Genomic DNA, 24,649 nt, shown 5'->3' on the forward strand with positions numbered 1-24,649 from the left:
AGTAACTGATGGAAGGTCATAGAGCAAAAGAGAAGTAATGTCTGGCATTCCCCAAGGAAGTGTTACAGGCCCCTTGCAGTTCCTGATCTGTATAAATGACCTGAGAGACAATCTGAGTAGCACTCTTAGACTGTTTGCAGATGATGCTATCATTTATCATATTATAAAGTCATAAGATGATCAAAACCAAATGCAAAATGATTTAGACAGGATACCTGTTTGGTGAGGAAAGTGGCAATTGACTGGGAAACTGTGAAGTCATCCACACGAGTACCAAAAGGAATTCACTTAATTCCGTGTACACAATAAAGAACACAAATCTAAAGGCTGTCAGTTCAACTTATGGATTACAATTACGAACACTTCAATTGCTATGATCACATAGATAATATTGTGGACAAAGCTAACCAAAGACTATGATTTACTGGCAGAACACAGAAAATACAACGTGCCTACTATTCAGATTGCCTGCACTACACTTTCACATCATCTTCTGGAGTATTACCATACGGTGTGCAATCTGCATCAGACAGGATCGATGGAGGACATCAAAAAAGTTCAAAGAAGGGTAGCTCGTTTTGTATTACTATGAAATTGAGGAGAGAGCAACAAGAATGTGATACATGAATTAGAGTGGTAATCATTGAAACAAAGGCATTTTTTATAGTGGGAGAATCTTCTAATGAAATTTCAATTAACCACTTTCTCTGCAGTGTGTGAAAATATTTTGTTGACACCCACCTACATGGAGAGCAATGATCATCATAATAACATAAGACAAATCAGAGCTCACACAGAAAGATTTAAGTGTTGTTTTTCCCTGCGTGTGGTTTGAGAGTGGAATGGTAGAGAAATAAATTGAAGGTGGTTCGATGAACCCTCTGCCAGTCACTTAATAGTGAGTTGCAGAGTATTTATGTAGATGTACATGTACATGTAGATTGCATATGAGCTACGAACCAACTGTGCGAGACAGGTTTTGGAAAATGTGTTCAAACGCAATTGACAAGACCCTCTATCCGTACTACCTGAAATTAACCCAGTCTGTACTCAGTAAATTGAAGTTGCTCACAAATAATATTGTATGATCTGTGTATTACCGCAAGCTGGCACAGACTTTCTTTAAATGACTCTGCAACTGTTATGGTGGAATCAGATGACCACTAAAGACATCCGATAATTAACTTTAGTCTACATAGGAGTGCTATTCGCAAATAGATAACTTCACAGTCAGACTCAATTTCGACCACAATAGACACAATATTTTTGTCGACTGCCATGAAAAAAAAATGGCTCTGAGCACTATGGGACTCAACTGCTGTGGTCATAAGTCCCCTAGAACTTAGAACTATTTAAACCTAACTAACCTAAGGACATCACACACATCCATGCCCGAGGCAGGATTCGAACCTGCGACCGTAGCGGTCGTGCGGTTCCAGACTGTAGCGCCTTTAACCGCTCGGCCACTCCAGCCGGCGACTGCCATGAACACTCCTCTCCTAGGGGATCTACTCTGTCTTTTCGATACACGTTCCAAGCCTCACTAAATATTTCAGGTTTCAGCCAACTATTGGTTCCAAGAATAATTTGAGTGGGCCAGTTTTCCTGGAGGGCAATACATTCTGGAACCTTGTTACGAATACTCTGACAATTTACCATTAAAATTTTGACAGTGGAAGTGCCTTTATATGTGGTCTTATTTTACTCTCTGTGTACTGATTGGCAAATGTTTATCAGAAGTCGTCAAACTACTGTCTAGCCTAAACAATCTCCATGTGTACATAAGTACTTTGCTACCCAAGAAGCTGCTTCCTTTGCATGATACAAACCTGTCCAGGTGTGGTAGAACAGGACAGACAGCAAACTTTGGCAGAACTAACATCAGACTTCAATGCTGGGCAGAATACAAATGTTTGTGAACACACACTGCACCCAGCACTCCTAGGGAAACATTCACATAATCCCTAATTTCTTCCATCTTATCTAAAGAACATCATCTTCCCTCCAGGGATTCCCATTTGAGTTCCCGAAGCATCTCTGTAATACTTGCATGCTGTTCGAACCTACCAGTAACAAATCTAGCAGCTCGCCTCTGAATCAAGCTGAGTCCTAAATTCTCCAACCTATAACACAGGTCCAGAAATCAGCGGCTAAGATGGTCACATAATCAAAGGAATCTTTTGGCTGACACCTTCCACTTAGTTCCAAAACCAAACAGCCTTGATCAATTCTGGGAATGATGTTGCGAAATCTGAGCTCTGCTTGCACCCCGCAAGCGAGGCCAGCAGCCTTCACCATTTCTGCCAGTCACCTGTACAAACTGAAGGTGGCCACAGAACCCAAGAGACAGGTGTCACTGGTGCTCAAGTGAGCCACAACTTGCAGATGACTGCAACCCCTACACTGTCAATAGGCAGAGGTAGGGTCTCCTCAACCTCTTGGCTGAGGCCCCACAGACATGCTGAGCACACATTGAACTTCTTTCCAGCCCTGGACACATCTAAGATTGGAGTTACCAGTAACTAGCAAACCTCTTCTTCCATGTGCCAGCTATGACCCTGCTGAGGGAGCCACCACCTGTCCACTTATAGGGTGATCGGGAGAGGCTAGAGGGCCAGCCTCCACTTTGACACACCACCTCGAGTGACAATTGCACAACAATGCGCCACTCAATCCTGCGTCTGGCACATGAGAAGGGTATTCTGTGTATTCAGGTGTGACAGCCATCTCCGTTGTTTTGTTAATCCTACCTTCTATTTTAAAAATAAACTTCTCTCCCTCCAATGCTATTTTGAAATATATCCAGTCTTGTGCAGCCTTCCACAGAGCTCAGGAGTCTCATTTCTGATCTGTTTATTTCACTAGCAGGATTAGTTTTCTTCACCCACGTCTTTTGGTAGTATAGAAAAACTCACACAGCCACCTATTAATAAAATTTCATTCTGTTCTTGTTTCCCTATATCAAGTTCTTCGTGTCGTTCAATCATCAGAATTTCTTTTGTAAATTGAAGAAGTCCGACAGAAGATCGAGGCGCTCTGCAAAGGCTGACAACTGGCTCTTGACATTACCAAATATAATCTAACAGACGTGGACACCTGTAGAAACATTACCACAGATACACAGTGCACTTCAGCCTTTTCCTTTTTTTCATAGAATCCTCTTTATAGGATGTCAAACAATGGAAGATCCAGGATGGAATGTAACAATATTACGAGAAGGAAAGTTGCTACTCACTATACAGCAGAGATGCTGGGTTGCAAATAGCCACAACAAAAAGACTCACAATTAAGGCTTTCGGCATGCGCCTTCCGAACGAAAGCGCTGGCAGGTCGATAGACACACAAACAAACACAAACATACACACAAAATTCAAGCTTTCGCAACAAACTGTTGTCTCATCAGGAAAGAGGGAAGTAGAGGGAAAGACGAAAGGATGTGGGTTTTAAGGGAGAGGGTAAGGAGTCATTCCAATCCCGGGAGCGGAAAGACTTACCTTAGGGGAAAAAAGGAGGAAAAAAGGACGGGTATACACTCGTACACACACACTATATGTGTGGATGGATATGTGTGTGTGTGTGTGTGTGAGTGTATACCCGTCCTTTTTTCCCCCTAAGGTAAGTCTTTCCGCTCCCGGGATTGGAATGACTCCTTACCCTCTCCCTTAAAACCCACTTCCTTTCGTCTTCCCCTCTCCTTCCCTCTTTCCTGATGAGGCAACAGTTTGTTGCGAAAGCTTGAATTTTGTGTGTATGTTTGTGTTTGTTTGTGTGTCTATTGACCTGCCAGCGCTTTCGTTCGGTAAGTCACCTCATCTTTATTTTTATATATAATTTTTCCCACGTGGAATGTTTCCATATATATATATATATATAGGGTGATTCAAAAAGAATACCACAACTTTAAAAATGTGTATTTAATGAAAGAAACATAATATAACCTTCTGTTTAACATAATTACAAAGAGTATTTAATATATATATATATCCTATTTGCGACTCAGCACCTCTTTATAGGATGTCAGCTGTAAAATGTGAGATGACCAGAGGGTTAGAAAAATATATGCACAATAGAGTATGCGGTGACTGTTTCCAATGTCTCTCTGATTTTTTCTGTGTCACAAACGCAGAGGACACCACAAAGGGAGAATAGAGGACAGATGACAGCCTAGGGATGCGACAGAAAAGCGAGGCTCCTAGCAGCCAGTGAAGCGATGGTAAATCCTCACTGTCAATCACACTAGGGGAAATACTTATTAAAATATTCTGGGCATTATGCTGACATATTTTAGTAAGCATGTCACTTCCACGTATGAAAATGTACATTTTACACAGGGGGAAATGTTCAGAGGAATGATGCTGCAAGTTCACCAAATTAAATCTCTACAGAGCAGGAACAATTGATGAACATTTCTTTCCTCTGGCTGTATTAGATGAATGTACTCCCTTTGTCACGAAAGTTCCAGGACTGGTTTTCTCTTATTTCTGAGTTTGAAATACTAAAAAGGAACAAATGTTATTTGCATGTTGCCTGGTATGTGTGCATCCACAAAATGATCTTGGCCATATTTCCACACAAGCTCACTAGGTGGCAAGGCTGTGCTTAGCAATACTCTGCCTGGGTTCCTGGCACGTTAGTTACAGTGACAGTGGATGCAGATTGTGTCAAAGAATGAACATTCAAGTTCTGCATAGGCTCAGGAAAAGTCCTGGCATAATGTGGACATGATTAAGCAAGCATATGCAGGCAATGCACTTTCAGGATGTCGTATTTTTGAGTGGCACAAAAAGTTTTGTGAAGGCAGAGATTCAGTCCAAGACGGTCCCAGAGATGGCCGCCCATCTACAATAAATACTATTGCGAATATGAAGCACGGAAGGCAGTTATTGTGAGAAGGTCATTGTGTAACAGCACGTGCAATATCAGAAGAGCTTAATTTGAATCGTGATGCCCTTGTGATGTGTGTCTTAAGTTTTTACATGAAGATTTAGGAAAACGGAAACTTAATGCAAAGCTCATCCCTCACACATTAACAGATGAGCAGAAAGAGGAAAGATGAGGAAGTGCACCTAAACTATTGTTCAGAGCCAGATGTGATCCCACACTTCAGTCAAAGATTATTGCTGTAAGGCATGAAAGTGCTGAATGGCGGAGTCCTGGATCACCAGCCTCAAAGTCAAATGACAAACTTCCAAAACAAAGACAATGTTGATCACTTTCTTTGGAGTAAAGGATTGGTTCGCCATGAGCACATTCCTCCAGGTCAAACAGTGAACCGAACTCTTTACGTCGAAGTCTTGAAACATTTGTGACAAGCAGTTCAACATTGCTACCCTGATTTGTGGCATTCTAGGGACTGATTCTTACTGCACGACAATTCAAGACCCCACACTGCTTCACCTGTTACCAAATATCTGGACAGAAATTCTGTTATTGCCTCCCCATATCCGCTATATTCGCCCAACATCTTGCCTTGTGATTTTTTTTTTGTTTCCGCGAGTGAAAAGGCAACTGAAAGGAAAGCTTCATCGAAATATCGTAAACATCCAGTGGACTGTGACACATGAGCTTAGGATCATTTCTTGGTATAATTGCAATTTAGTATTTTTTAAAAAAACCTCTCCTAGAATTTTTCTGAGAAAGGTACTATCGAAGGAGAATATTGTCAACATCTTTAAAGTAATTTGATGTAGTTGAAAGAAGCATGATAAAATATATCTGTAATTGGAATGTATAGCAGTAGGAGAGTTGAGCTGATTATTTCATTTACAGGAGAAAGATCATGTATGTAGAGATCATGTAGGTAGGACTTATATAAACTACTCCAGAGATCTCTCTCTCTCTCTCTCTCTCTCTCTCTCTCTCTCTCTCTCTCTCTCTCACACACACACACACACACACACACACACTCTGCAATGTATTCAGAAATTATTTAAAGTAATACCATGAAAGGAAAGATATTACCTGCAAAAGTCTGATCTGGGTTAGTGTTAGATGTGGGCTTTGTTAAGTGCCCAAGTTCTGAATAGGTAAATCCAAAAGACATGAAATAATTTTTTGATTTATTTCCTTGTAAATGGTTTTTGTTTTTTTTTTGACAATCTCCCATTAAACGAGAGAAAATTGTAGTAAATGATTTTCACATGCTGAATCATAGCATCCAAATTTATGTTTTGGAGGAAAGCATCACAGTTTTATATGAGGATGCTTTGAGCGCCCCCTCTCCCCCCCCCCCCCCCCTTCCTGCCTTGCATTCCTCCTTTGACTTTGGCCATCCTGGTTTTGTTTTCAGACATTACTTCAGGCAAATGCTGGGATGGCCTCTACTACCTCTCCTATAAGGCAGTGGCGGACTACCTGTTCTATTCTTGTCGAACTAGACCAATAACTATGTAAATGACTATGAAGGAATTTTTTTTGTTCGTAATTTATGGTATTATAACATGTTCAATATCCTTGTACAAGTTATCCATAAGTAAATAAAACTGCTGATCTTTACTACCACCAAGTTGGTTGATGACAAAATCAGTAACAACAAACATAAAATGTATGATTTCAGTTTCACAAAAAATGCATTTTTTAGTTTTGTGTAAATTCACAGGTAATTAGCTTCAGTGTGGAAGATTTTGAGGCATTCTAGATTGCAGAGTGGACACCACCAGCTGGTTTCCTGCCTTTACCACAACAATTCCTCCCCCCCTCCGAGCAAACTTTACACTCTCTAGTTGGCCGCTCCTTCTTCTCAGTGGCTGGAATTTTTTCTACAAAGTGTCGTCCTAGAAGTCTGTTGCTGTGCGTTTCACTAGGAACATTGTCTAGCGCCAAAGTGGTAGCTTGTGAAACAGTCCTTCACCAATTTGTAGTAGAAAAGTGGAAAAACGGCAGCTCCTTCTTTGAGCAGGAGTCCTGGTTCCCCAGTATAAGACGTTTTTTGCAGCCATTGTAAGTATGTGAAAGAACAGTTTCTTCCACCACTTCATTTGTTTCCTCCTAAATGCATAGTAAGAAATCATTTGCATATAGCAGGTCAGCAACTGAAAGCAGTTAATTCCATAAATTATCTAGGAGTAGGTATTAGGAGTGATTTAAAATGTAATGACCATATAAAATTAATTGTCGGTAAAGCAGATGCCAGACTGAGATTCATTGGAAGAATCCTAAGGAAATGCAGTCTGAAAACAAAGGAAGTAGGTTACAGTGCACTTGTTCGAACACTGCTTGAATACTGCTCACCAGTGTGGGATCCGTGCCAGATAGGGTTGATAGAAAAGATAGAGAAGATCCAACGGAGAGCAGCGCGCTTCGTTACAGGATCATTTAGTGATCGCGAAAGCGTTACAGAGATGATAGGTAAACTCCAGTGGAAGACTCTGCAAGAGAGATGCTCAGTAGCTCAGTACGGGCTTTTGTTGAAGTTTCGAGGACATACCTTCACCGAGGAGTCAAGCAGTATATTGCTCCCTCCTATGCATATCTCGCAAAGAGACCATGAGGATAAAATCAGAGAGATTAGTGCCCACACAGAGGCATACCGACAATCTTTCTTTCCACGAACAATATGAGACTGGAATGGAAGGGAGAACCGATAGAAGCACTCAAGGTACCCTCTGCCACACACCGTCAGGTGGCTTGCAGAGTATGGATGTGGATGTAGATGTAGATGTAGACCCCTGTTTTGTAAATATTAATGTCAAGAATGGCATCTGGTTTAGATTTTACTTTGCTACCTTCCTTTGTATGAACAGACGTGTCAAAGCTGGTCATTTTGTGCATAGTGGACAGGCGTAGTACATCTCTTGTGTCTTTCCACTTCAGACAAAGCAGATGATTCCTCCTCATTGACACAAACTCATACATTTTCAGTTTTTTGGAAACAATTTCGTTTGGTAGTTCTTTCCAGTTAGTCATGCATGTACCTACTGCTTTCATTTTATGTTGCCACAAAAAATCGTGCTGGTGAACTATAAAATCTGTCCATGTAAACAGTGTGGCATTTTCCCAGGTAATCTGCTAGCAACCTCTCAACTAATGGTATTATGGAGTTGTCTTGTGTTCCTTTACCAGCATACACCTCCAATCTAAGAACATAACTAGTTTTGGAATCACACACAATAAACATCTTGATTCCACACTTGTCAGGTTCATTTTTTATGTGAACCCAAAATACCACTCTTCCACAAAAACCACACGTGCCTTCGTCAATAGTGAGGTTTTCTGATGGGTAAAATGATTTTTGTGATTCTAATATGAAAAGACCACGATTGGCTTGATTTTATGCATGGGGTCATGCTGAGGTTGACTTTTCGGAATGTAAGTTGCGTTGTCATTAAAACGCAGGTTTGATAATATTGCCTTGAATCTGTTTCTGGCCGTAACAGAATCACGGAAAGGGGTTGAAATAAAAATGTTGGTAGACCAGTAATCTGTCAGTTTTGGTTTTTTCACACGAGGTGTGTATAAATATACCAAAAAAAAAAAGTACATTTCATGCAGCTTTACTCCCACTCACGAATTACAAAAACTGTGAAGCTTTACCCTGGAAGCTGCTTTGAATTTATTATAGACAGACTCTGCATATCTGTTTGTTTCAGATTTTGTGTGTTTCATTACGGAATCAGGGAAAAAGATCGAAAACACATTGAGAGGAGTGGAATTCTCATGAACAGCTGCCATTACTCCACTTTTCTCTACAAATTGTGGCACAGCAGGCTGATCATCAGAAAATTTCCAGCCTAATTCAGCATCAGTGGGATTTTTCCCATGGTTTTTTCCATGAAATTCGTCGCCTCTTTGACAGACAGCTGTGTTGCAGCCAACGCCTGTGTTGCAGAGGATGTACTTTGTTCAGTAAACACCAGCTGCTCAGATGCAGGCTCATCAGATTCCTCTGCAAGATAGACGAGATGAAAAGAAATAATTTTCTGCTAACTGAAGCAATTCGAGCAATATAAGTCGTAATAATAATACTGAAGAAAAACTGCACTAGACAGCTGCTTACTTGTATCTGAATCCTCTTCTTCTCTTCACAGTCAGACATTTCCCACTCAGAACCAGAATTGTCCAATTCTTCTTCTAAGGCTTCTAAAATTTCTTTCTCACTCAGAAAACGTGACATATTTGAGAGAAAAATTAACAAGAAATGGCAAACAGTAGCAAGAATATTTGAAACTCACAGCTACACCAATACACAATGGTGCAGGGTGCCATAGAAGCTGCTGTGTGTGTCTTGCCGTTTCTTTTGATGTACTTCTAAAACCAGAACACAGAGGGGAGCAGCAGTCAAGGCACATACAGGCAGGTGTTCCCAGCAGCACTACCACAGTAGCCGGCCTGCTTCCGGATGGCTAATAGGCTGTGAGTGGTGTACAACAGCTGCTGGACCTATACTCGAGTGCGGTCGTTTCGAAGCAGTTCTGTGCCCGACCTATGCTAGGGCTCGGTCGCCGAAGTGTTACGGGATACATTTCATTTCCGTAAGAGCTCTCGTCCACAATTATTACTGTGTCATGTGCATTTACACATATATTACTAGCTTAGCACCTGCTGCTTTGCTCACGTATACTGTATGGTCTTCACAGTTCACGAAAGTTTCCCTTTCCCTGGCTAAAACCCAGTCCCACACCCAATTACTTTAAATGCGGCTTGAACCATGGAACCCCCCAACGGCCTAACCATAAAAATTTCCTTTCTCTGGATACCACCCTTCCTTTCACAATAACCTTCACCTTTTCAGATTCCGCCAGTCCCCTGCCCTCACAAACCTGGAACTGCAAAAACACATCTCTATTGCAAATGCGTCCCAGAACCACCTCTGCTCCCTTTGCAAGATACTGCTACAGTACAACCTCTGCTACATACATCACACCTCTGAAATTGAGTCCCTTGCCCTCCAGCATCTGGAGGAGCATTCCAGACAATCGCCATAAGTTATCCCACCTGCTAACATCCTACTGCCACCTTTGGGTACCACTGTCCAACCCTTACACCACACACAGTGACCTTCTTGGTCCATCTCTCACAGCACCTAAAACCCTGCCTAGCTGACCTTTTCAGCTTGTCACATTCCCAAAACTCCCTACCAACACTCCTCCAAACACACAGCCGAAACATTTCCTTAACACTGTTGTTAACCTTTTCACCAAACCTCTCAGCCTCACAAAAATTTCAGTCCTATCCAAAGGCCTCATCTTTAGCCCTATACCCAAATTTAACCACACTGGACTTGTCAAAGACCTACTCTCCTTCGCCTGATTCCTGCAATGGAAACACTTCTTTGTCAACAATCCCTCCTACCGAACCCAATCTAATCCCAACACTGAAACTTGTCTTTTCCGGTTCATACCACCAGCCAACCATGACCCTCCCATGTAGCTACCTGCTGGTCACCTTCCAGGAATTTCTTATTTCCAGCTTGGCCTCACCATCCTTTCCCAGGTCCCTCCCTCAGAACACCAACCTTTCAGAAGAAGAAGAAGAAGAAGAAGAAGAAGAAGAAGAAAGAATAGCAATAAAAAACTGCAAAACAAATCTTGACCTAACCTTCCAACCTGCAGACACAGGTGCCATCACTGTTATGAACTGCAGTGACTACCTGGCAGAAGGCCTCTGCCAATTACCTGACTCCCATCCCAAAAGTCCAACACAACCTCAAATCCATGCTCAAAGCCTTTGACCCTTCCCAGAACCTCTCCCCTGAATCCATTTCCCTCCTCACACCTATGGCACTCTGCATACCCACCTTCTACATACTCCCAAAAATCCATAAACCCAACAATCCTTGATGCCCCATTGTGGTTAGTTATTGTGCTCACACTTTTGAAAGGATTTTGGCCCTCATTGAATAACACCCCAAAACAATTGCCCGTAACCTAGTGTCCCACATCAAAGATACTATGCAGTTCCTTCACTGATTCCACCCCTTTACGTCCTCAATCCCTACTCGTCTGTGTTGACGCCACCTTCCTAAATGCCAACACTCCTCATGTTCGTGGTCTTACTGCTATTGAACACCAATTTTCCCAACAGCCTTCAGACATGAAAAGCACTACCTCATTCATCATACACCTTACTAACTTTATCCTAACTCACAACTACTACCCCTCTGAATGGAAGGTATGCAAACAAATCCATGGCATTGCCATGGACACCCACATTGCATCCTCCTATGCCAACCTGTTTATGGAACAGCTAGAGGATACCTTCCTAGCCTCCCAAAATGCCAAACCCCTAGTCTGGTTCAGGTTCACTCAACACCTTCTCTCCCATTCACTCCATCTGATCCTCCTCAATGCAGCATACCACCTTCCTTGACATTGATCTCCTCCTCTCTGATGGCTCCATCCACACCTCTGTCCACATTAAACCCACCAATCACCAAAAGCACCTGTATTTCAACAGCTGTCATCACCTTCACACCAAAAATTGCTCCCATGCAGCCTGACCATCAAGAGATAGAATATCTAGAGTGACAAGAATTTCCTTGTCCAGTACGCTGAGGGGTCTCAAAGTGCTTCACAGGTACGCACTACTCCCCAGACATAGTCCGCAAACAGATCTCCCATGCATTTCCCCTCTCACCCCAAATCATCCCACCACCCTCAAAAACTAGCCACAAAAGAGTACCCCTTAGTCACCAAATATCAACGTGGACTGAACAGCTGAACCACATCATACGTCACAGCTTTGATTACATATCATCATAGCCTGAAACGAGGGACATCCTAGCCGAGATCCTTACCATCCCTGGTACAGTTGTGTTCCATCATGTACCCAACCCCCACCACATCCTAGTCCATCCCTATGTCACCCCCAATTCCAACAATCCCAGCCCCTTGCCACTGGGGTGGGTGGGTGGAGGGTGGCTGGGTGGAGGGAGGGTGTGAGGGGGGAGGTGGTAGGGAGTTGGGAGGGACAGGGTAGGGAGGGACGGGGGAGGAGGGAGGGAGGGAGGGAGGGGTTAGCCCCTCCACACACATACGCACAGAGAAATTATAACATTTCACCTTAACAAATGTCATAAAATAATAGTACAGAGTGCAAACCTTATTAGGTCCCGCGGCTGAGAAGCACGTCACAATCCCAGCTGCAGTCCTTTCAGTTTCCGGGAGTTTCAATTGACACACCTCTGTAAACTTCCCTTCACTTACACTATACACGGCTAGCTCTGATCGGCCGGCTGGACAACCTACAGCACGTGACACACCGTCAACCTACAGAAAATATGGCACACATTACATATGTGAGATAATGATGCATAAGTCAGCTTCTTGAAAGTTACAAAACGGAAAAGCGTGTAAAAGTACTAGAATGAGGAAGTGGTTTATTTCACATGGAATGGAAGAAACGAGGTCTTGTAAATACAATATAACAATATACTACAGGGTGAAAACAACGACGAAGATATACTTTTGGGAACACGATTAAAATATTCGTAAACAGGGATAATGTTTCTTCTGAGGTAGTTGTAGTTAAGATATTTAATTGGCTCTTTAAAAAAATATTAAGAGGAAAGTTACCAATCAGATGAAAGAACTACAGTAATGTAATAAATGTTGTTGTTCTCTTCAGTCCAAAGACTGGTTTGATGCAACTCTCCACACTGCTCCATCCTGGGGAAGCTTCTTCATCTTTGAATAATTACTGCAACCTACATCCCTTTGAACCTCTTACTGCATACATCTACTGGTCTCCCTCTGTGACTTTTACCCCCACCCATCCCCCTTACTTCCCTCCAATACTAAATTTGTGGTGTCTCTATGTCTTTGAGAGTGCCCTACCAACTGCTCCCTTCTTGTAGTCAGATTGTACCACAAATTTCTCTTCTCCCCAATTCTCTTCAGTACCTCCTCATTAGTTATGTGATCTACCCATCTAACCTTCAACATTCTTCTGCAGCACCCCATCTCATTAACTTTTATGCTCTTCTTGTCTGAACTGTTTATCATCCACATTTCACTTCCATAGATGGTTACCCAAATACTTTCAGGAAAGACTTCCCAACATGTTAATGTATATCCTATGTTAACAAATTTTTCTTCTTCAGAAAAACTTTTCTTATCATTGTCAGTCTACATTTTATATCCTCTCTACTTCGGCTATAATCAGCCATTTTTCTGCCCAAATAGCAAAACTAATCTTCTAATTTAAGTGTCTCATTTCACAATTTAATTCAGCTACATTCCATTACCTTTGTTTCACTTTTGTTAATGTTCATCTTATATCCTTCTTCAAAGCCACTGCCCACAGCACTGAACTGTTGTTTCAAGTCCTTTGCTGTCTCAATGTCATTGGCAAACAAAGTTTTTATTTCTTTTTTCTTTGGTTTCCTTTCTGCTTGCTTAGTACACAGATAGAATACATCGGGGATTGGCTACAATCCCGCCTCACTCCCTTCTCGACCACTGCTTCCCTTTTGTGTCCTCTCAACTCATAACTGTCACATGTTTTCTGTACTAATTGTTTATAACCTTTTTCTCCCTGTATTTTTTACCCCTGCTACATTCAGAATTTCAAAGAATTTATTCCAGCCAACACTGCCAAAACCTTCCTCCACATCCACAAACACTATAAATGTAGATTTGTCTTTTCTTAAACTATATTCTAAAGTAACAATATGAGAGAAGGAAATTTGCTACTCACCATATAGCGGAGATGCTGAGCCGCGATAGGCACAATAAAAAGATGCACACAATCATAGCTTTCGGCCATTAAGGCCTTTGTCAGCAGTAGACACACATACACACACTCACATAAGCGCAACTTGCACACACATCTGCAGTCTCAGAGAGCTGAAACTATACTTCAGCTCTCTGAGACTGCAGATGTGTGTGCAAGTTTAGCTTGCGCACGCGCGCATGCGTGTGTGTGTGTGTGTGTGTGTGTGTGTGTGTGTGTGTGTGTATGTGTGTGTGTCTACTGCTGACAAAGGCCTTAATGGCCGAAAGCTATGATTGTGTGCATCTTTTTTTGTGCCTATTGTGGCTCAGCATCTCCGCTCTATGTTGAGCAGCAACTTTCCTTCTCTCATATTGTCACATTCCATCCTGGATTTTCCATTGTTTGGTATTCTAAAGTAAGTCATAGGGTCAGTACTGCCTTGCAGTGTTCCTACATTTCTTCAGAATACAAACTGACCTTTCCCTAGGCTGGCTCCTACTAGTTTTTCCATTCTTTTATAAACAATTTTTTTAGTGTTTTGCAACCATGATTACTAAACTGATAGTTCAGTAATATTCACACCTGTCAGCACCTGGTTTCTTTGGAACTGGAATTACCTTATTCTTCAAGTCTCATGATATTCTGCCTGGCTCATACATCTTGCATCCAGCTGGAATAGTTTTGTCAAGTCTGGCTCTCCCAAGGATATCATTAGTTCTAACAGAGTGTCATCTACTTCAGTGGCCTTGTTTCAACTTAGGTCTTTCAGTGTTCTGTCAAATTCTTCTCACAGTATTTTATCTCCTATCTCATCTTCATCCACATCATCTTCCCTTCTATAATATTGCCTTCAAGTACATTTCCCTGGTATAGCTTCTCTATATGCTACTGTACATAGTAAATATGGATTTAGAACATCTGAAAAAGAGAGTCACTGCACAACACTAAAGACTCCATTCAAACAGTGCCTGAACGACATGTGGCATGTCTCGTCTGAAATGAAATCTCTCTTCTTGATGCAACATTGAATCAACCAGTGTACTGTCATTTATACACCAAAAACTACTCTTCCCCACTTGTAATGGAGGTTCAGGTCACTTTGTCACTTCTCAATAATAAGAAGGTTTAACTGTTTGTTTCAGCCCTTCTCACCTCCATCCACTAACTAATGAGGGTGTGGTTCAGCACCGAAGCTTTGGGTAATTAGTTCAGTGTGATCTTATCTCTACATTGCACAGAGCATACTTAAACCTTCCCTTCATGTATCTGTGGTAGCAAAAGGAAAAAAGAGGGATATTTTACACCATCTTCTCCATTTAGTTAAATTGTTCCTTTTATGTATAGAAAAAGTAGGAAGAAAGTTTTTCTCCATCATCAGCAATTATATAGTTAACAGCAATCAGTGTCTTGCACCTTAAGATACGAGATGTGGTATCACTCACACTGGTAACTACATAAATTACTTTATACTTGTTTATATATATTATGAGAAAAAGAGCCACTGCTCCCCTCCTATACAACTGAGCTGCTGCTTTTATGTGACAGCTCAAACACAACATTTATATACCAGCTGTCTGTATACTGGCAAAGTCAACATTAGTTTACTGCAATAATACAGTTCTGTAGTATTTTCTCCCCCCCCCCCTCCCCCCATGTCAAAATACTCTTAAGAATTGTGGAGTGACTAATGAAATAATATCTTATCATGTTCTTTGAAACTTTTAGTGTTATCATTGTGTATACTGCATTTGGATGCCACTTCACTGTAGCGTCAACACACAGAATGACAAATTCCACCACAATTTTGCAAACTGCAATTAAAAACTCACAGAAACAGTTTTGTGAGACGTTGACATAGCAATAAAGGCCCTTACTTAACACCTGGAGTCCTGATGATGGACTGTGACTTTGAAATGTACACTGGCCAAGTAAAAATACTGCTGAAAATATGGTACACAGAGTTGGTCCTCAATCAAGAGAGTTACTGAACTAAGGACTTTTGTGATCTATTGTACAGTTAATTTGCAAAGATTCTAAGTGCAAATGTGGCTGAACTCAGTTGTTTTAGTAGTTCTAAAATAGGCTTTTACCAGTTTAAATTTTCACCAATATTGACACCTAAGAATTTTGAAGTTTCCACCCTATTGATTATTTCCGCACCATGAGTTAAAATTATCATTGGTGTAGTACCTCTAGATGAGTAGAACTAAATATGTTGTGTCTTTTTACAATACTATGAAAGTTGAAAACAGACACCCCCCCCCCCCCCAAACACACACACACACACACACACACACACACACACACACACACACGCACACACACACTCACACAAAACTGCAGCCTCTGGCAGCAGAAGCAACACTTTCCTTTTCAAAATATTGTTACATTCCATCCTGGATTTTCCACTGTGTCTTTTTAAAATTGAGGGTGACGCCATTTGCAGAAAAACAGTCAATGATACTGTTAAGACCACTGTTTACCATTCCTTCTGTTTCTATGTGTATGCATCGATTGATTACAATACTATAGTCCAATTAAAATTACTTGATAGTTGATGTCTGCCACTTGCTGCCACAACTGCTGACAAAAACATAGCAGGTCACTTCACAAATGCTGTTAATGTGTAGTGCAGAGCAATGTTGGAAGCGACCACTGTGAGGTATTATGGAAATGGAAGATGCTCTGTCGACAGCCAATTTTAAGTGACTAATGACTGAACTGCAGCATACAATGGGTTCTGCAGCCCTGAATTTAAACTCATATCCTTACCTAACCACAACCTCATGATGTGCAATGTATCTGAGAAAACAGCGAGTCACAATTTGTGACTGAACTATGAGGGTTGAATGAAAAGTAATGCATCCACCTTCATTAATTGGGCCAGGATGGGAATATTTTAACAAATCAAACACAGAAATAATCCTTAGAATTTAATTACCAATATTCACTTTTCCACATAATCACCAGCCAATTGGGTACATTTCGGCCAATGATGAACAAGTTTTCTGAAGCTGCCACAGAAGAAGTCAACACACTGTTTTCGCAACCACAGTCTCACACTTCTCTCAATGTCTTCATCAGAAGCATAGTGATGCCCCTGCAGATCATCTTTCATTATCAGGAACAGATGGAAATCAGATGGTTTTAAATATGGACCGTATGGACGATGCCGTACTGTGTTAAGATTCAGTCTCTGAACTTTTGCTGTGGCGGCACATGAAGTGCATGGTTTGGCGTTGTCATGTTGCAGGAAAACATTTCCCTTTTCCTTTCGGACTCTTGTTAGTTGTCGTTTCAGAGTTTGCAGTGTTGTGATTTAACACTCTGAATTTGTTGTTGTTTCACGATCAAGGAAATCAACATGGATAACACCATCTGCTTCCCAGAACACTGTGGCCACGATTTTTCCAGCTGAGGGCTGTGTCTTGAATTTCTTTTCCTGGGGCGAGTCTTTGTGTTGATATTCCATAAACTGACATTTTGTCTCCGAGTCGTAATGGTGTAGCTACATTTCGTCTCCTGTCACACTCGATTGGAGAAAGGCGTCACCTCCATTCTCTAACACAAGACAAGTTCCTGGAAAATTTCAAGTCTATGTACTTTCATTCCAGGAGTCAACATCCGGGGTACCAACCGTGCACAGATCTTCCGACAGCAGAGCAAAGCAATAACGTCACCCACACATTCTTGTGAAATGCCGATTGTGCTTCCAATTTCTCTCCACGTGATATGCCAATCGTCCTGAACCAATCTGTCAACATTTTGTTGGCTGCTGTCACAGAATGTCCTACTTTCTGTTTGTCATGCAGGTCACATGTTCCCACCTAAACATCTTTAAACTTACTTGCCCAATGATGCACAGTACTCAAATCACAATTGCTTTGTTCACACTATTTAAGGCAAAAATGCATGAGGGAACTCAAAACAGAAAAAAATTCTCAACATGTTTGTCTGCATAGCCATGTTCCACAACAAAGTTTCAGTTTTCATGGAAAAAGCAAACTGTCACTGGTTACATGAAACCTATCCTCATACTGGCTACACAGGCTCTGCAATATCAAGTGATGAGCAGTCCTGGTTTTGAGATTTTTTTATATATATATATATATATATATATATATATATATATATATATATATATATATATATATATATATATATATATATATATATATATTTTTTTTTCCTTGTGTGACGAAGCAAAAAATAAAAGGTCCAGACCGAGGATTTGGGATACAAACATATTAAGAAAGAAAGCTGGACGAGGAACTGGAAGGTAACTAATTATTGTGGCAGTTTGGCAATGGCAAACAGTTCAGGTGTGGCACTGGCCACAGACTGGTCAATACCAGCTACAATGTGTGACATCAACTGTCATGTAATTTTTATCAGACTATAGTGTCATCTGCAAAAAGAACTAATTCTGCCTGTAGCACATCAGACGGAAGCTTGTTTGCACATATGAGAAACAATAGTGGACCTAAGATTGAGCAGTTGGGAAACCCATATGCTTTTTTTTTTTTTTTTTTTTTTTTTTTTTCCACTCGGAATTATGTCCCCAGACTATCTTGATTGATCTAGTAAGTAGAAATTTCTGTGTTATAAAGGCTATATGTGATGATACCCCACTTGTTGGCTACACCACCAACCCCATAAAACTTCAATTTATCTAGGAGAATACTGTAATTCACTGTTCAAATGCGTTAGATACATCACAGAAAATTCTAAACGGCACTGTTTCATTATTTAAAGCTTGTAAAATATGGTGAGTGAACATGTAAATGACATTCTCAGTACAGCAACTCTTCTGAAACAAACTGATTTTCTGGGGATATTACTGTTGCCAAGATGAGATACTATTCTAGAATACGTATCAAAAAATTTGAAAAATGATGTCAGCAAGGAAACAGGTCAGGAGTTGTTGACATCTTTCTCATACTTTTTCTTAAAGAGAGATTTAACAACGACATATTTCAGTCACTCTGGATGCATTACATATTTCAGATAAGACAGGGCTGATTATATGGGAACAGGTCTTTAGTACTCCAGTGGAAACACCACAAAAACCAGATAAGTTTTTATTTTTGATAGAACATGTGATCTTCTTCACTTCAGAAAGCAAAGTGAGTGATACGTTCACATGATTGAATTTTATGAGAGTTACTTTTACAACATACTGCTGTTACTTTCTCTTGAACTGTTTGTCCATATAATTTCTATAATATTTAAGAAATGATGATTAAATACATTTGATAAGTGTGGCTTATCATTTATAGCCCTTTCACTCAGTTTAATAGTGACGTTATCCCGTGCTGTGGCTGGCTGTCCTGTGAAGTGTCTCTCTTCATTACATTCCAAATGGTGTTAAGTGTGTTGTAGGAATCACTGATTTCTGACATTATGTGCATGTTCTTTGATTTTTTAAATAATCTTTCTTCTTAGTTTTGAGTAGCTTTTGTACTGTGTAAATACCACAAGATCTCTACTTGTTCTTTCCAACAGATACATTTCACTTTTCCTTTCACAATATAATTTAACTTCTCACTGATTAGCTTATGTGGAAAGCAATTTCCAAATGATGATATGAATTTATCGTAGAACAGTTTAAATGTTGTTTAAGCATTTGGTCCACTATACATTTCATCCGAAGTCATCTCTTGTAAACTACTCTTAAAAAACATTTGTCCTGGTGTCAGTTATTCTAATTGATTTCTACTCAGGAGTATCCACACTGTAAGATACTATCTTATTTATGACTGTGCATCATGATCAGAGAGCATTTGTTACTGGGTAAACAGTAATTTTCCTGTCTTGAGTTTCATCAAAGAAAATAGAAATTAGGATCCTACTGTCTTTATCCGCCTGTGTTGGGAAGTTAATTACCGAGGTCAAATTATAGGATTCACATATGGTTTCCAGATCATTTTTCCTATCAGAATTATCTTTATGCCAACACAGTCTACTAACTACTTGCCATCGTTTGACAGATAGCATAATAAAGAGTCCAGATTCTTCATAAACAGATCAAAATTTCTTAGTGGGGATATGTGTTCAGCTACAATTAAAAGTGAACAATTTTTCAGTATTAATTCACATGCTCATCACAACAAAACCTACGTTTCTCAGTGTTTTTGAACTTGTATTCTGTCTTAGTATATGTAACAACTCTCCTTTTCCCATATTAGTTCTGCACGAGTAAGATGCTAGAGCGTTATCTTTTATATGTAACTTATTTAACCCTGTGGTTATGTTGGTAGACAATGGATCTCTGTTTTTCAGAGTTCTCTCAATTTCCCAAGGAGATAAGAAGCTCTTCTACATTATCATTCAATCTTCTAATATTTTGATGAAATAAGCTAACCGTATTTTTGTGCATTCTTAAGCACTTCATTTATGAGATTTCATTTCAGTCGCCAGCAGCCTGCTCGACTCTCGTTCACACAACTCACAGCAGTGTTAACTCAGAAACTGGTCATGGCGCCACAGGAACTATATAAAACTCAGATTTGTGTGTGTGTAGTTGCTACTCTTATTTCATCCATGTCACACCTAATGCTGTAATTACTGCCTCTCAGGTAGGCTGTTCCCTGCTCCACTTACTACAATAACCTGATCCTCTCTAAGCCTTTGCACAAATTCCCTATGTCCTCCTTCACATGGCTAAGGCTAGACTTGGCTTCACCAATACTCTTAACCTAGTATTCTGTTCTTAATTTGTCCTGTAGCAACTAGCCACACCCCTCCCACGGCTACTGCCTAGCAGCAAGACTCCTCTTCCTACTCTCCATTGGCACTGACTAACAAGTAGTTTCTTTGCTAGAAGTCTGCTGCACCCTACTGTAACCTACCGCTGGATGAGGCTCTTCCTCTCTTACTTCAGGTAAAAATTCAAATTTATTTGATACTTTAACCTCAAATGTAGACGAGAGACAAAACCCTCTGGAATTTTGCAAAACTTGTGATACAGAAGTCTATTCATCTAAGTTTGGTTTCAAAAAGGATATTACACTCCTGTATCATATACCAAAGAAAAACAGTCTCTTTGCTCACATCTAGTCTCCACTACAATTCTCAAATTGATGGATCGATGGGATTGAGGGGGTGAAGTTTTACACTGAAGAGCCAAAGAAACTGGGACACCCACCTAATATTGTGTAGGGTCCCCACAAGTACACACAAGTGCTGCAACACGATGTGGCCTGGACTCGACTAATGTCTGAAGTAGTGCTGGAGGGAACTGACACCACGAATCGTGACAGGACTGTCCATAAATCTGTAAGAGTACGAAGGGGGTGGAGATCTCTTCTGAACATGACTTTGCATGGCATCCCAGATATGCTCAATAATGTTCATTTCTATGGAGTTTGGTGGCCCACAGAACTGTTTAAACTCAGAAGAGTGTTACTGGAGCCACTCTGTAGCAATTCACAACTTGTGGGGTGTCACATTGTCCTGCTGGAATTGTCCATGTCCATCTGAATGCTCAATGGACATGAATAGATGTAGGTGATCAGACAGGATGATTACGTACCCGTCGCCTGTCAGAGTCGTATCTAGATGTATCAGGGGTCCCATATCACTCCAACTGCACATGCCTTACACCATTACAGAGCCTCCACCAGCTTGAACAGTTCCCTGCTGACATGCAGGGTCCATGGATTCATGAGGTTGTCTCCATACACGTACACATCCATCCGCTCAATACAATTTGAAATGACTCGTCTGACCAGATAATAGGTTTCCAGTCATCAACAGTCCAACGTCAGTGTTGACAGGCCCAGGCGAGGCATAAAGCTCTGACCTGTGCAGTCATCAAGGACAAACTAACACTTGGTTATGGCCTAGCATTGAAATCTGCAGTAATTTGCTCAAGGGTTGCACTTCTGTCATGCTGAACGATTCTCTTCAGTCGCCATTGGTCCCGTTCTTGCAGGATCTTTTTCCAGCTGCAGCAATGTTGGAGATTTGATGTTTTACTGGATTCCTGATATTCACAGCACACTCTTGATAGGGTCATATGGGAAAATTCCCACTTCATCGCTACCTCGGAGATGCTGTGTTCCATTGCTCGTGTGCCGACTATAATATCACGTTCAAACTCACTTAAATCTTGATAAACAGCCATTGTAGCAGCAGTAACCAATGTAACAACTGTGCCAGACACTTTGTCTTATATAGGTGTTGCCAACCGCAGAGCCGTCTTCTGCCTATTTACATATCTCTGTATTTGAATATGCACGCCTATACCAGTTTCTTTGGCACTTCAGTGATAGGTGGGGTAGACATTGCATATGAGCTATCTGAGACATATGATGTAAGCAGGAATCTTCCTTATTTAAAAAAATTTAAAAAAAGCCTCAGTGTGTGTTCTATGCAACACTGAGAATTGCTAGCATAAAGGCTAATACTGTTCACTGATCAAATAAGAATCCCAAAAGCATCATTATTTTATTAAAACATAGGCTGTGTGGTTGCAAGTGAACACTTGAGTACCCAGAATGAAATATCTCAATTGCTGAGAACTTTGTGTAAGGGAATTAGAGAATTCAGTGGAGAATCTGCACAGAAACAGACTGCTAGAGTCCAAGGTGTACGAAGAAGGTGCCAAGAGTGTCCCTATGTCAGACATCATAAGACATCTCATGTCTAGGACGTTTGTGATAAGTACATTTGTCGGCAACACATTGTTACATTCTATCAATGACGTGCTATGGCAAGAGATGATTAATAGCTTATAAGACCAATTTATTACAAATTTTGTGCCTGAAGATGATTGATCTCATAAATACTTACAAAATATGTGAATTACTCATAATAATGGTTGTTCTTGCTGGTTTTTGAAAATATGTAAAACAAAGTCCAGCTAAAGATGATCAATTTTTAAACTTTTTGTATATCTGAAACAATTAAAGCATTTTTACGCATAATGGGTGTTTTTTTTATGAAATTCACTTTAATAACAAAATCAAATGATGAAAACTCCAGGTACCGATACGAACAATGGAGGAAAAGATAGATTGCAGCTTACCCTAAAGAAGAAACATTAAGTTGCAGACAGGCACAATGAAAATACACTAACATAAAGCTTTCGGCCACAGCCGTCATCAGCAAACGAGAAACAAGTGCTATTCATACACATAAGCAAGCACACCTCATGCACACTTGACCACCAACTCTGGCAGCTTGACTAATTTGTAAGTTAACTTCCCCATCATCTGTTAAAAAATACCAATAAATACTTTAAAAAATATGAAGGAAATACAGGGTCATCATGACCCTCCAAATCCTTGACACAAACTTTTCGTATCACTTCCTCGGCGGGTTAAATGCAATAAAGTTGCATTGAAAGCATTAGAAGAATGGTAGTTGAATCTTTAAGCTACAGTCATCCAAGACACGCAGGAAACTAAATACATTTTGTGATCACAAACACTAAACATTTGTCAGCTCAAAATATTTGGAGTTCAGTATGACAATTTACACAAGACACGAGAGATAATGAGTAGAAGTTCATACTTCGTCTATTCTCAAATCCATAATGTAAGTGGGAAAGTTTGAGAGTTCTGCTCTGGAACATATTAAGAGCCCATGAGCATTAGAGTCCCTTCAAATGTTCCAAGTACCGTAGCAGACATACACCACCTGGACGATCAACAAAATGACCGAATAACACACACTCCCAAAGGCAAGTCAGCCTTCTTCCAGCTCAAATGTGAAAGTGCCCAGAATTACTCCTTTGAGTGTACCACTGAAAAAGTGTTTGCCTGCACTTGATTCCAGCAGTGTCCTGCCATTGTCTAACTCTCATTTACTGATGGCCATCCCCACCAAAATTACACCATTCTTGTATTCTATATGCATGAATTTGATGAAAGTTGACCGCTTTCCATGCTAAACTAATATCTTACAACAATACTTACATAAAATAAATGTTAAACATTTTGTCCCACACAGACATACACAATACATATAAATTAGGGTTTATTCACCAGTAATTAAGAAAGCATTCTTGCCCAAGTGAACTCATGTTCAATGACGACAAATTGTCATTAGATATTGTTTAAACAATTATTTAAAATTGCTTGATAGAATTGTCTTTTGGCACTTTTTTCAACGATGGTGTCGGCAAACATATGTGACTGATCACCTTTAAATTAACACAGTTGTTAATATCAATTGTAATCAATATTTAAATAAGTTACTGGCAAAAATAGCATAATATTCAATAAATAATTACACAAGTATGACACTATATGAGGTATTCACGCTGCATTCAGGTCCTGTGTGAAAATGGAGGATACGATGTTCTGACAAACATTTGCATGAAGAAATTATATAAAATGTAATAAATTAGATACAAATGAATAGCTTTCAGGGATGATAGCTATAGCGTAATGCTAACATCTGAGATATCGTTTGTCAGAGAAATCGCACAAATGCTTAAAAGTTGTTAAGTCAAAGGTGAAAATTTTTAGCCTCTGCAAAATATTAATGTCTGTAGTTTTTAAGAAATTCAAAATATTATTGTTTCATTGTATCCACTTCACTCTTCTGAAATTGCATATTTGCTCTATCACTTAAGTGTAATTTATTGCAGAATTTCTAAGGTATGTAAGAAGCAATATTTCAGACTGTCTTCAAGTCCACCTTTTCTGGTGAATCTTAACACACAAATGTCATGTGAGTAACTGCTGCCCAAATTCCAGGCTTTGGGACTAAACCATTTCCAGCTACTCGTCAACTGCCTCAGTACCTGAACTCACATGCAACGACCACATGACATCCTTGCCACACCACCTCGCACTCAGCTGAGCAATCAAATTTACCTCTCCTCATACCAACTCAACATGTACAAATCACTGGCCAACATACACGTAACATTATAACATTCCACTTGCTATTAGATACAGCTGACTGACGGGGCTGGATTACTGTTGCCATTTGACCATCACATCAGATAAACCATGTATCACGGGGCATACGCCTGTTTCAC

At 40.3% G+C, this 24,649-nt stretch overlaps 1 protein-coding gene across 1 annotated transcript in view; it reads right to left on the reverse strand.

The window, feature by feature from the left end:
• LOC124550912 (guanine nucleotide-binding protein subunit beta-like protein 1) overlaps nt 1-24,649 on the reverse strand; it is a 65,797-nt gene that overhangs the window by 7,505 nt on the left and 33,643 nt on the right. Inside the window, exon 2 of the mRNA XM_047125705.1 lies at nt 12,039-12,206. Coding sequence (XP_046981661.1) covers nt 12,039-12,206 — 168 coding nt within the window. The remainder of the gene's footprint in view (nt 1-12,038; nt 12,207-24,649) is intronic.

This window comes from Schistocerca americana, chromosome 9 (assembly GCF_021461395.2).
Source record: "Schistocerca americana isolate TAMUIC-IGC-003095 chromosome 9, iqSchAmer2.1, whole genome shotgun sequence".
NCBI classification, from domain to species: Eukaryota; Metazoa; Arthropoda; class Insecta; order Orthoptera; family Acrididae; genus Schistocerca; species Schistocerca americana.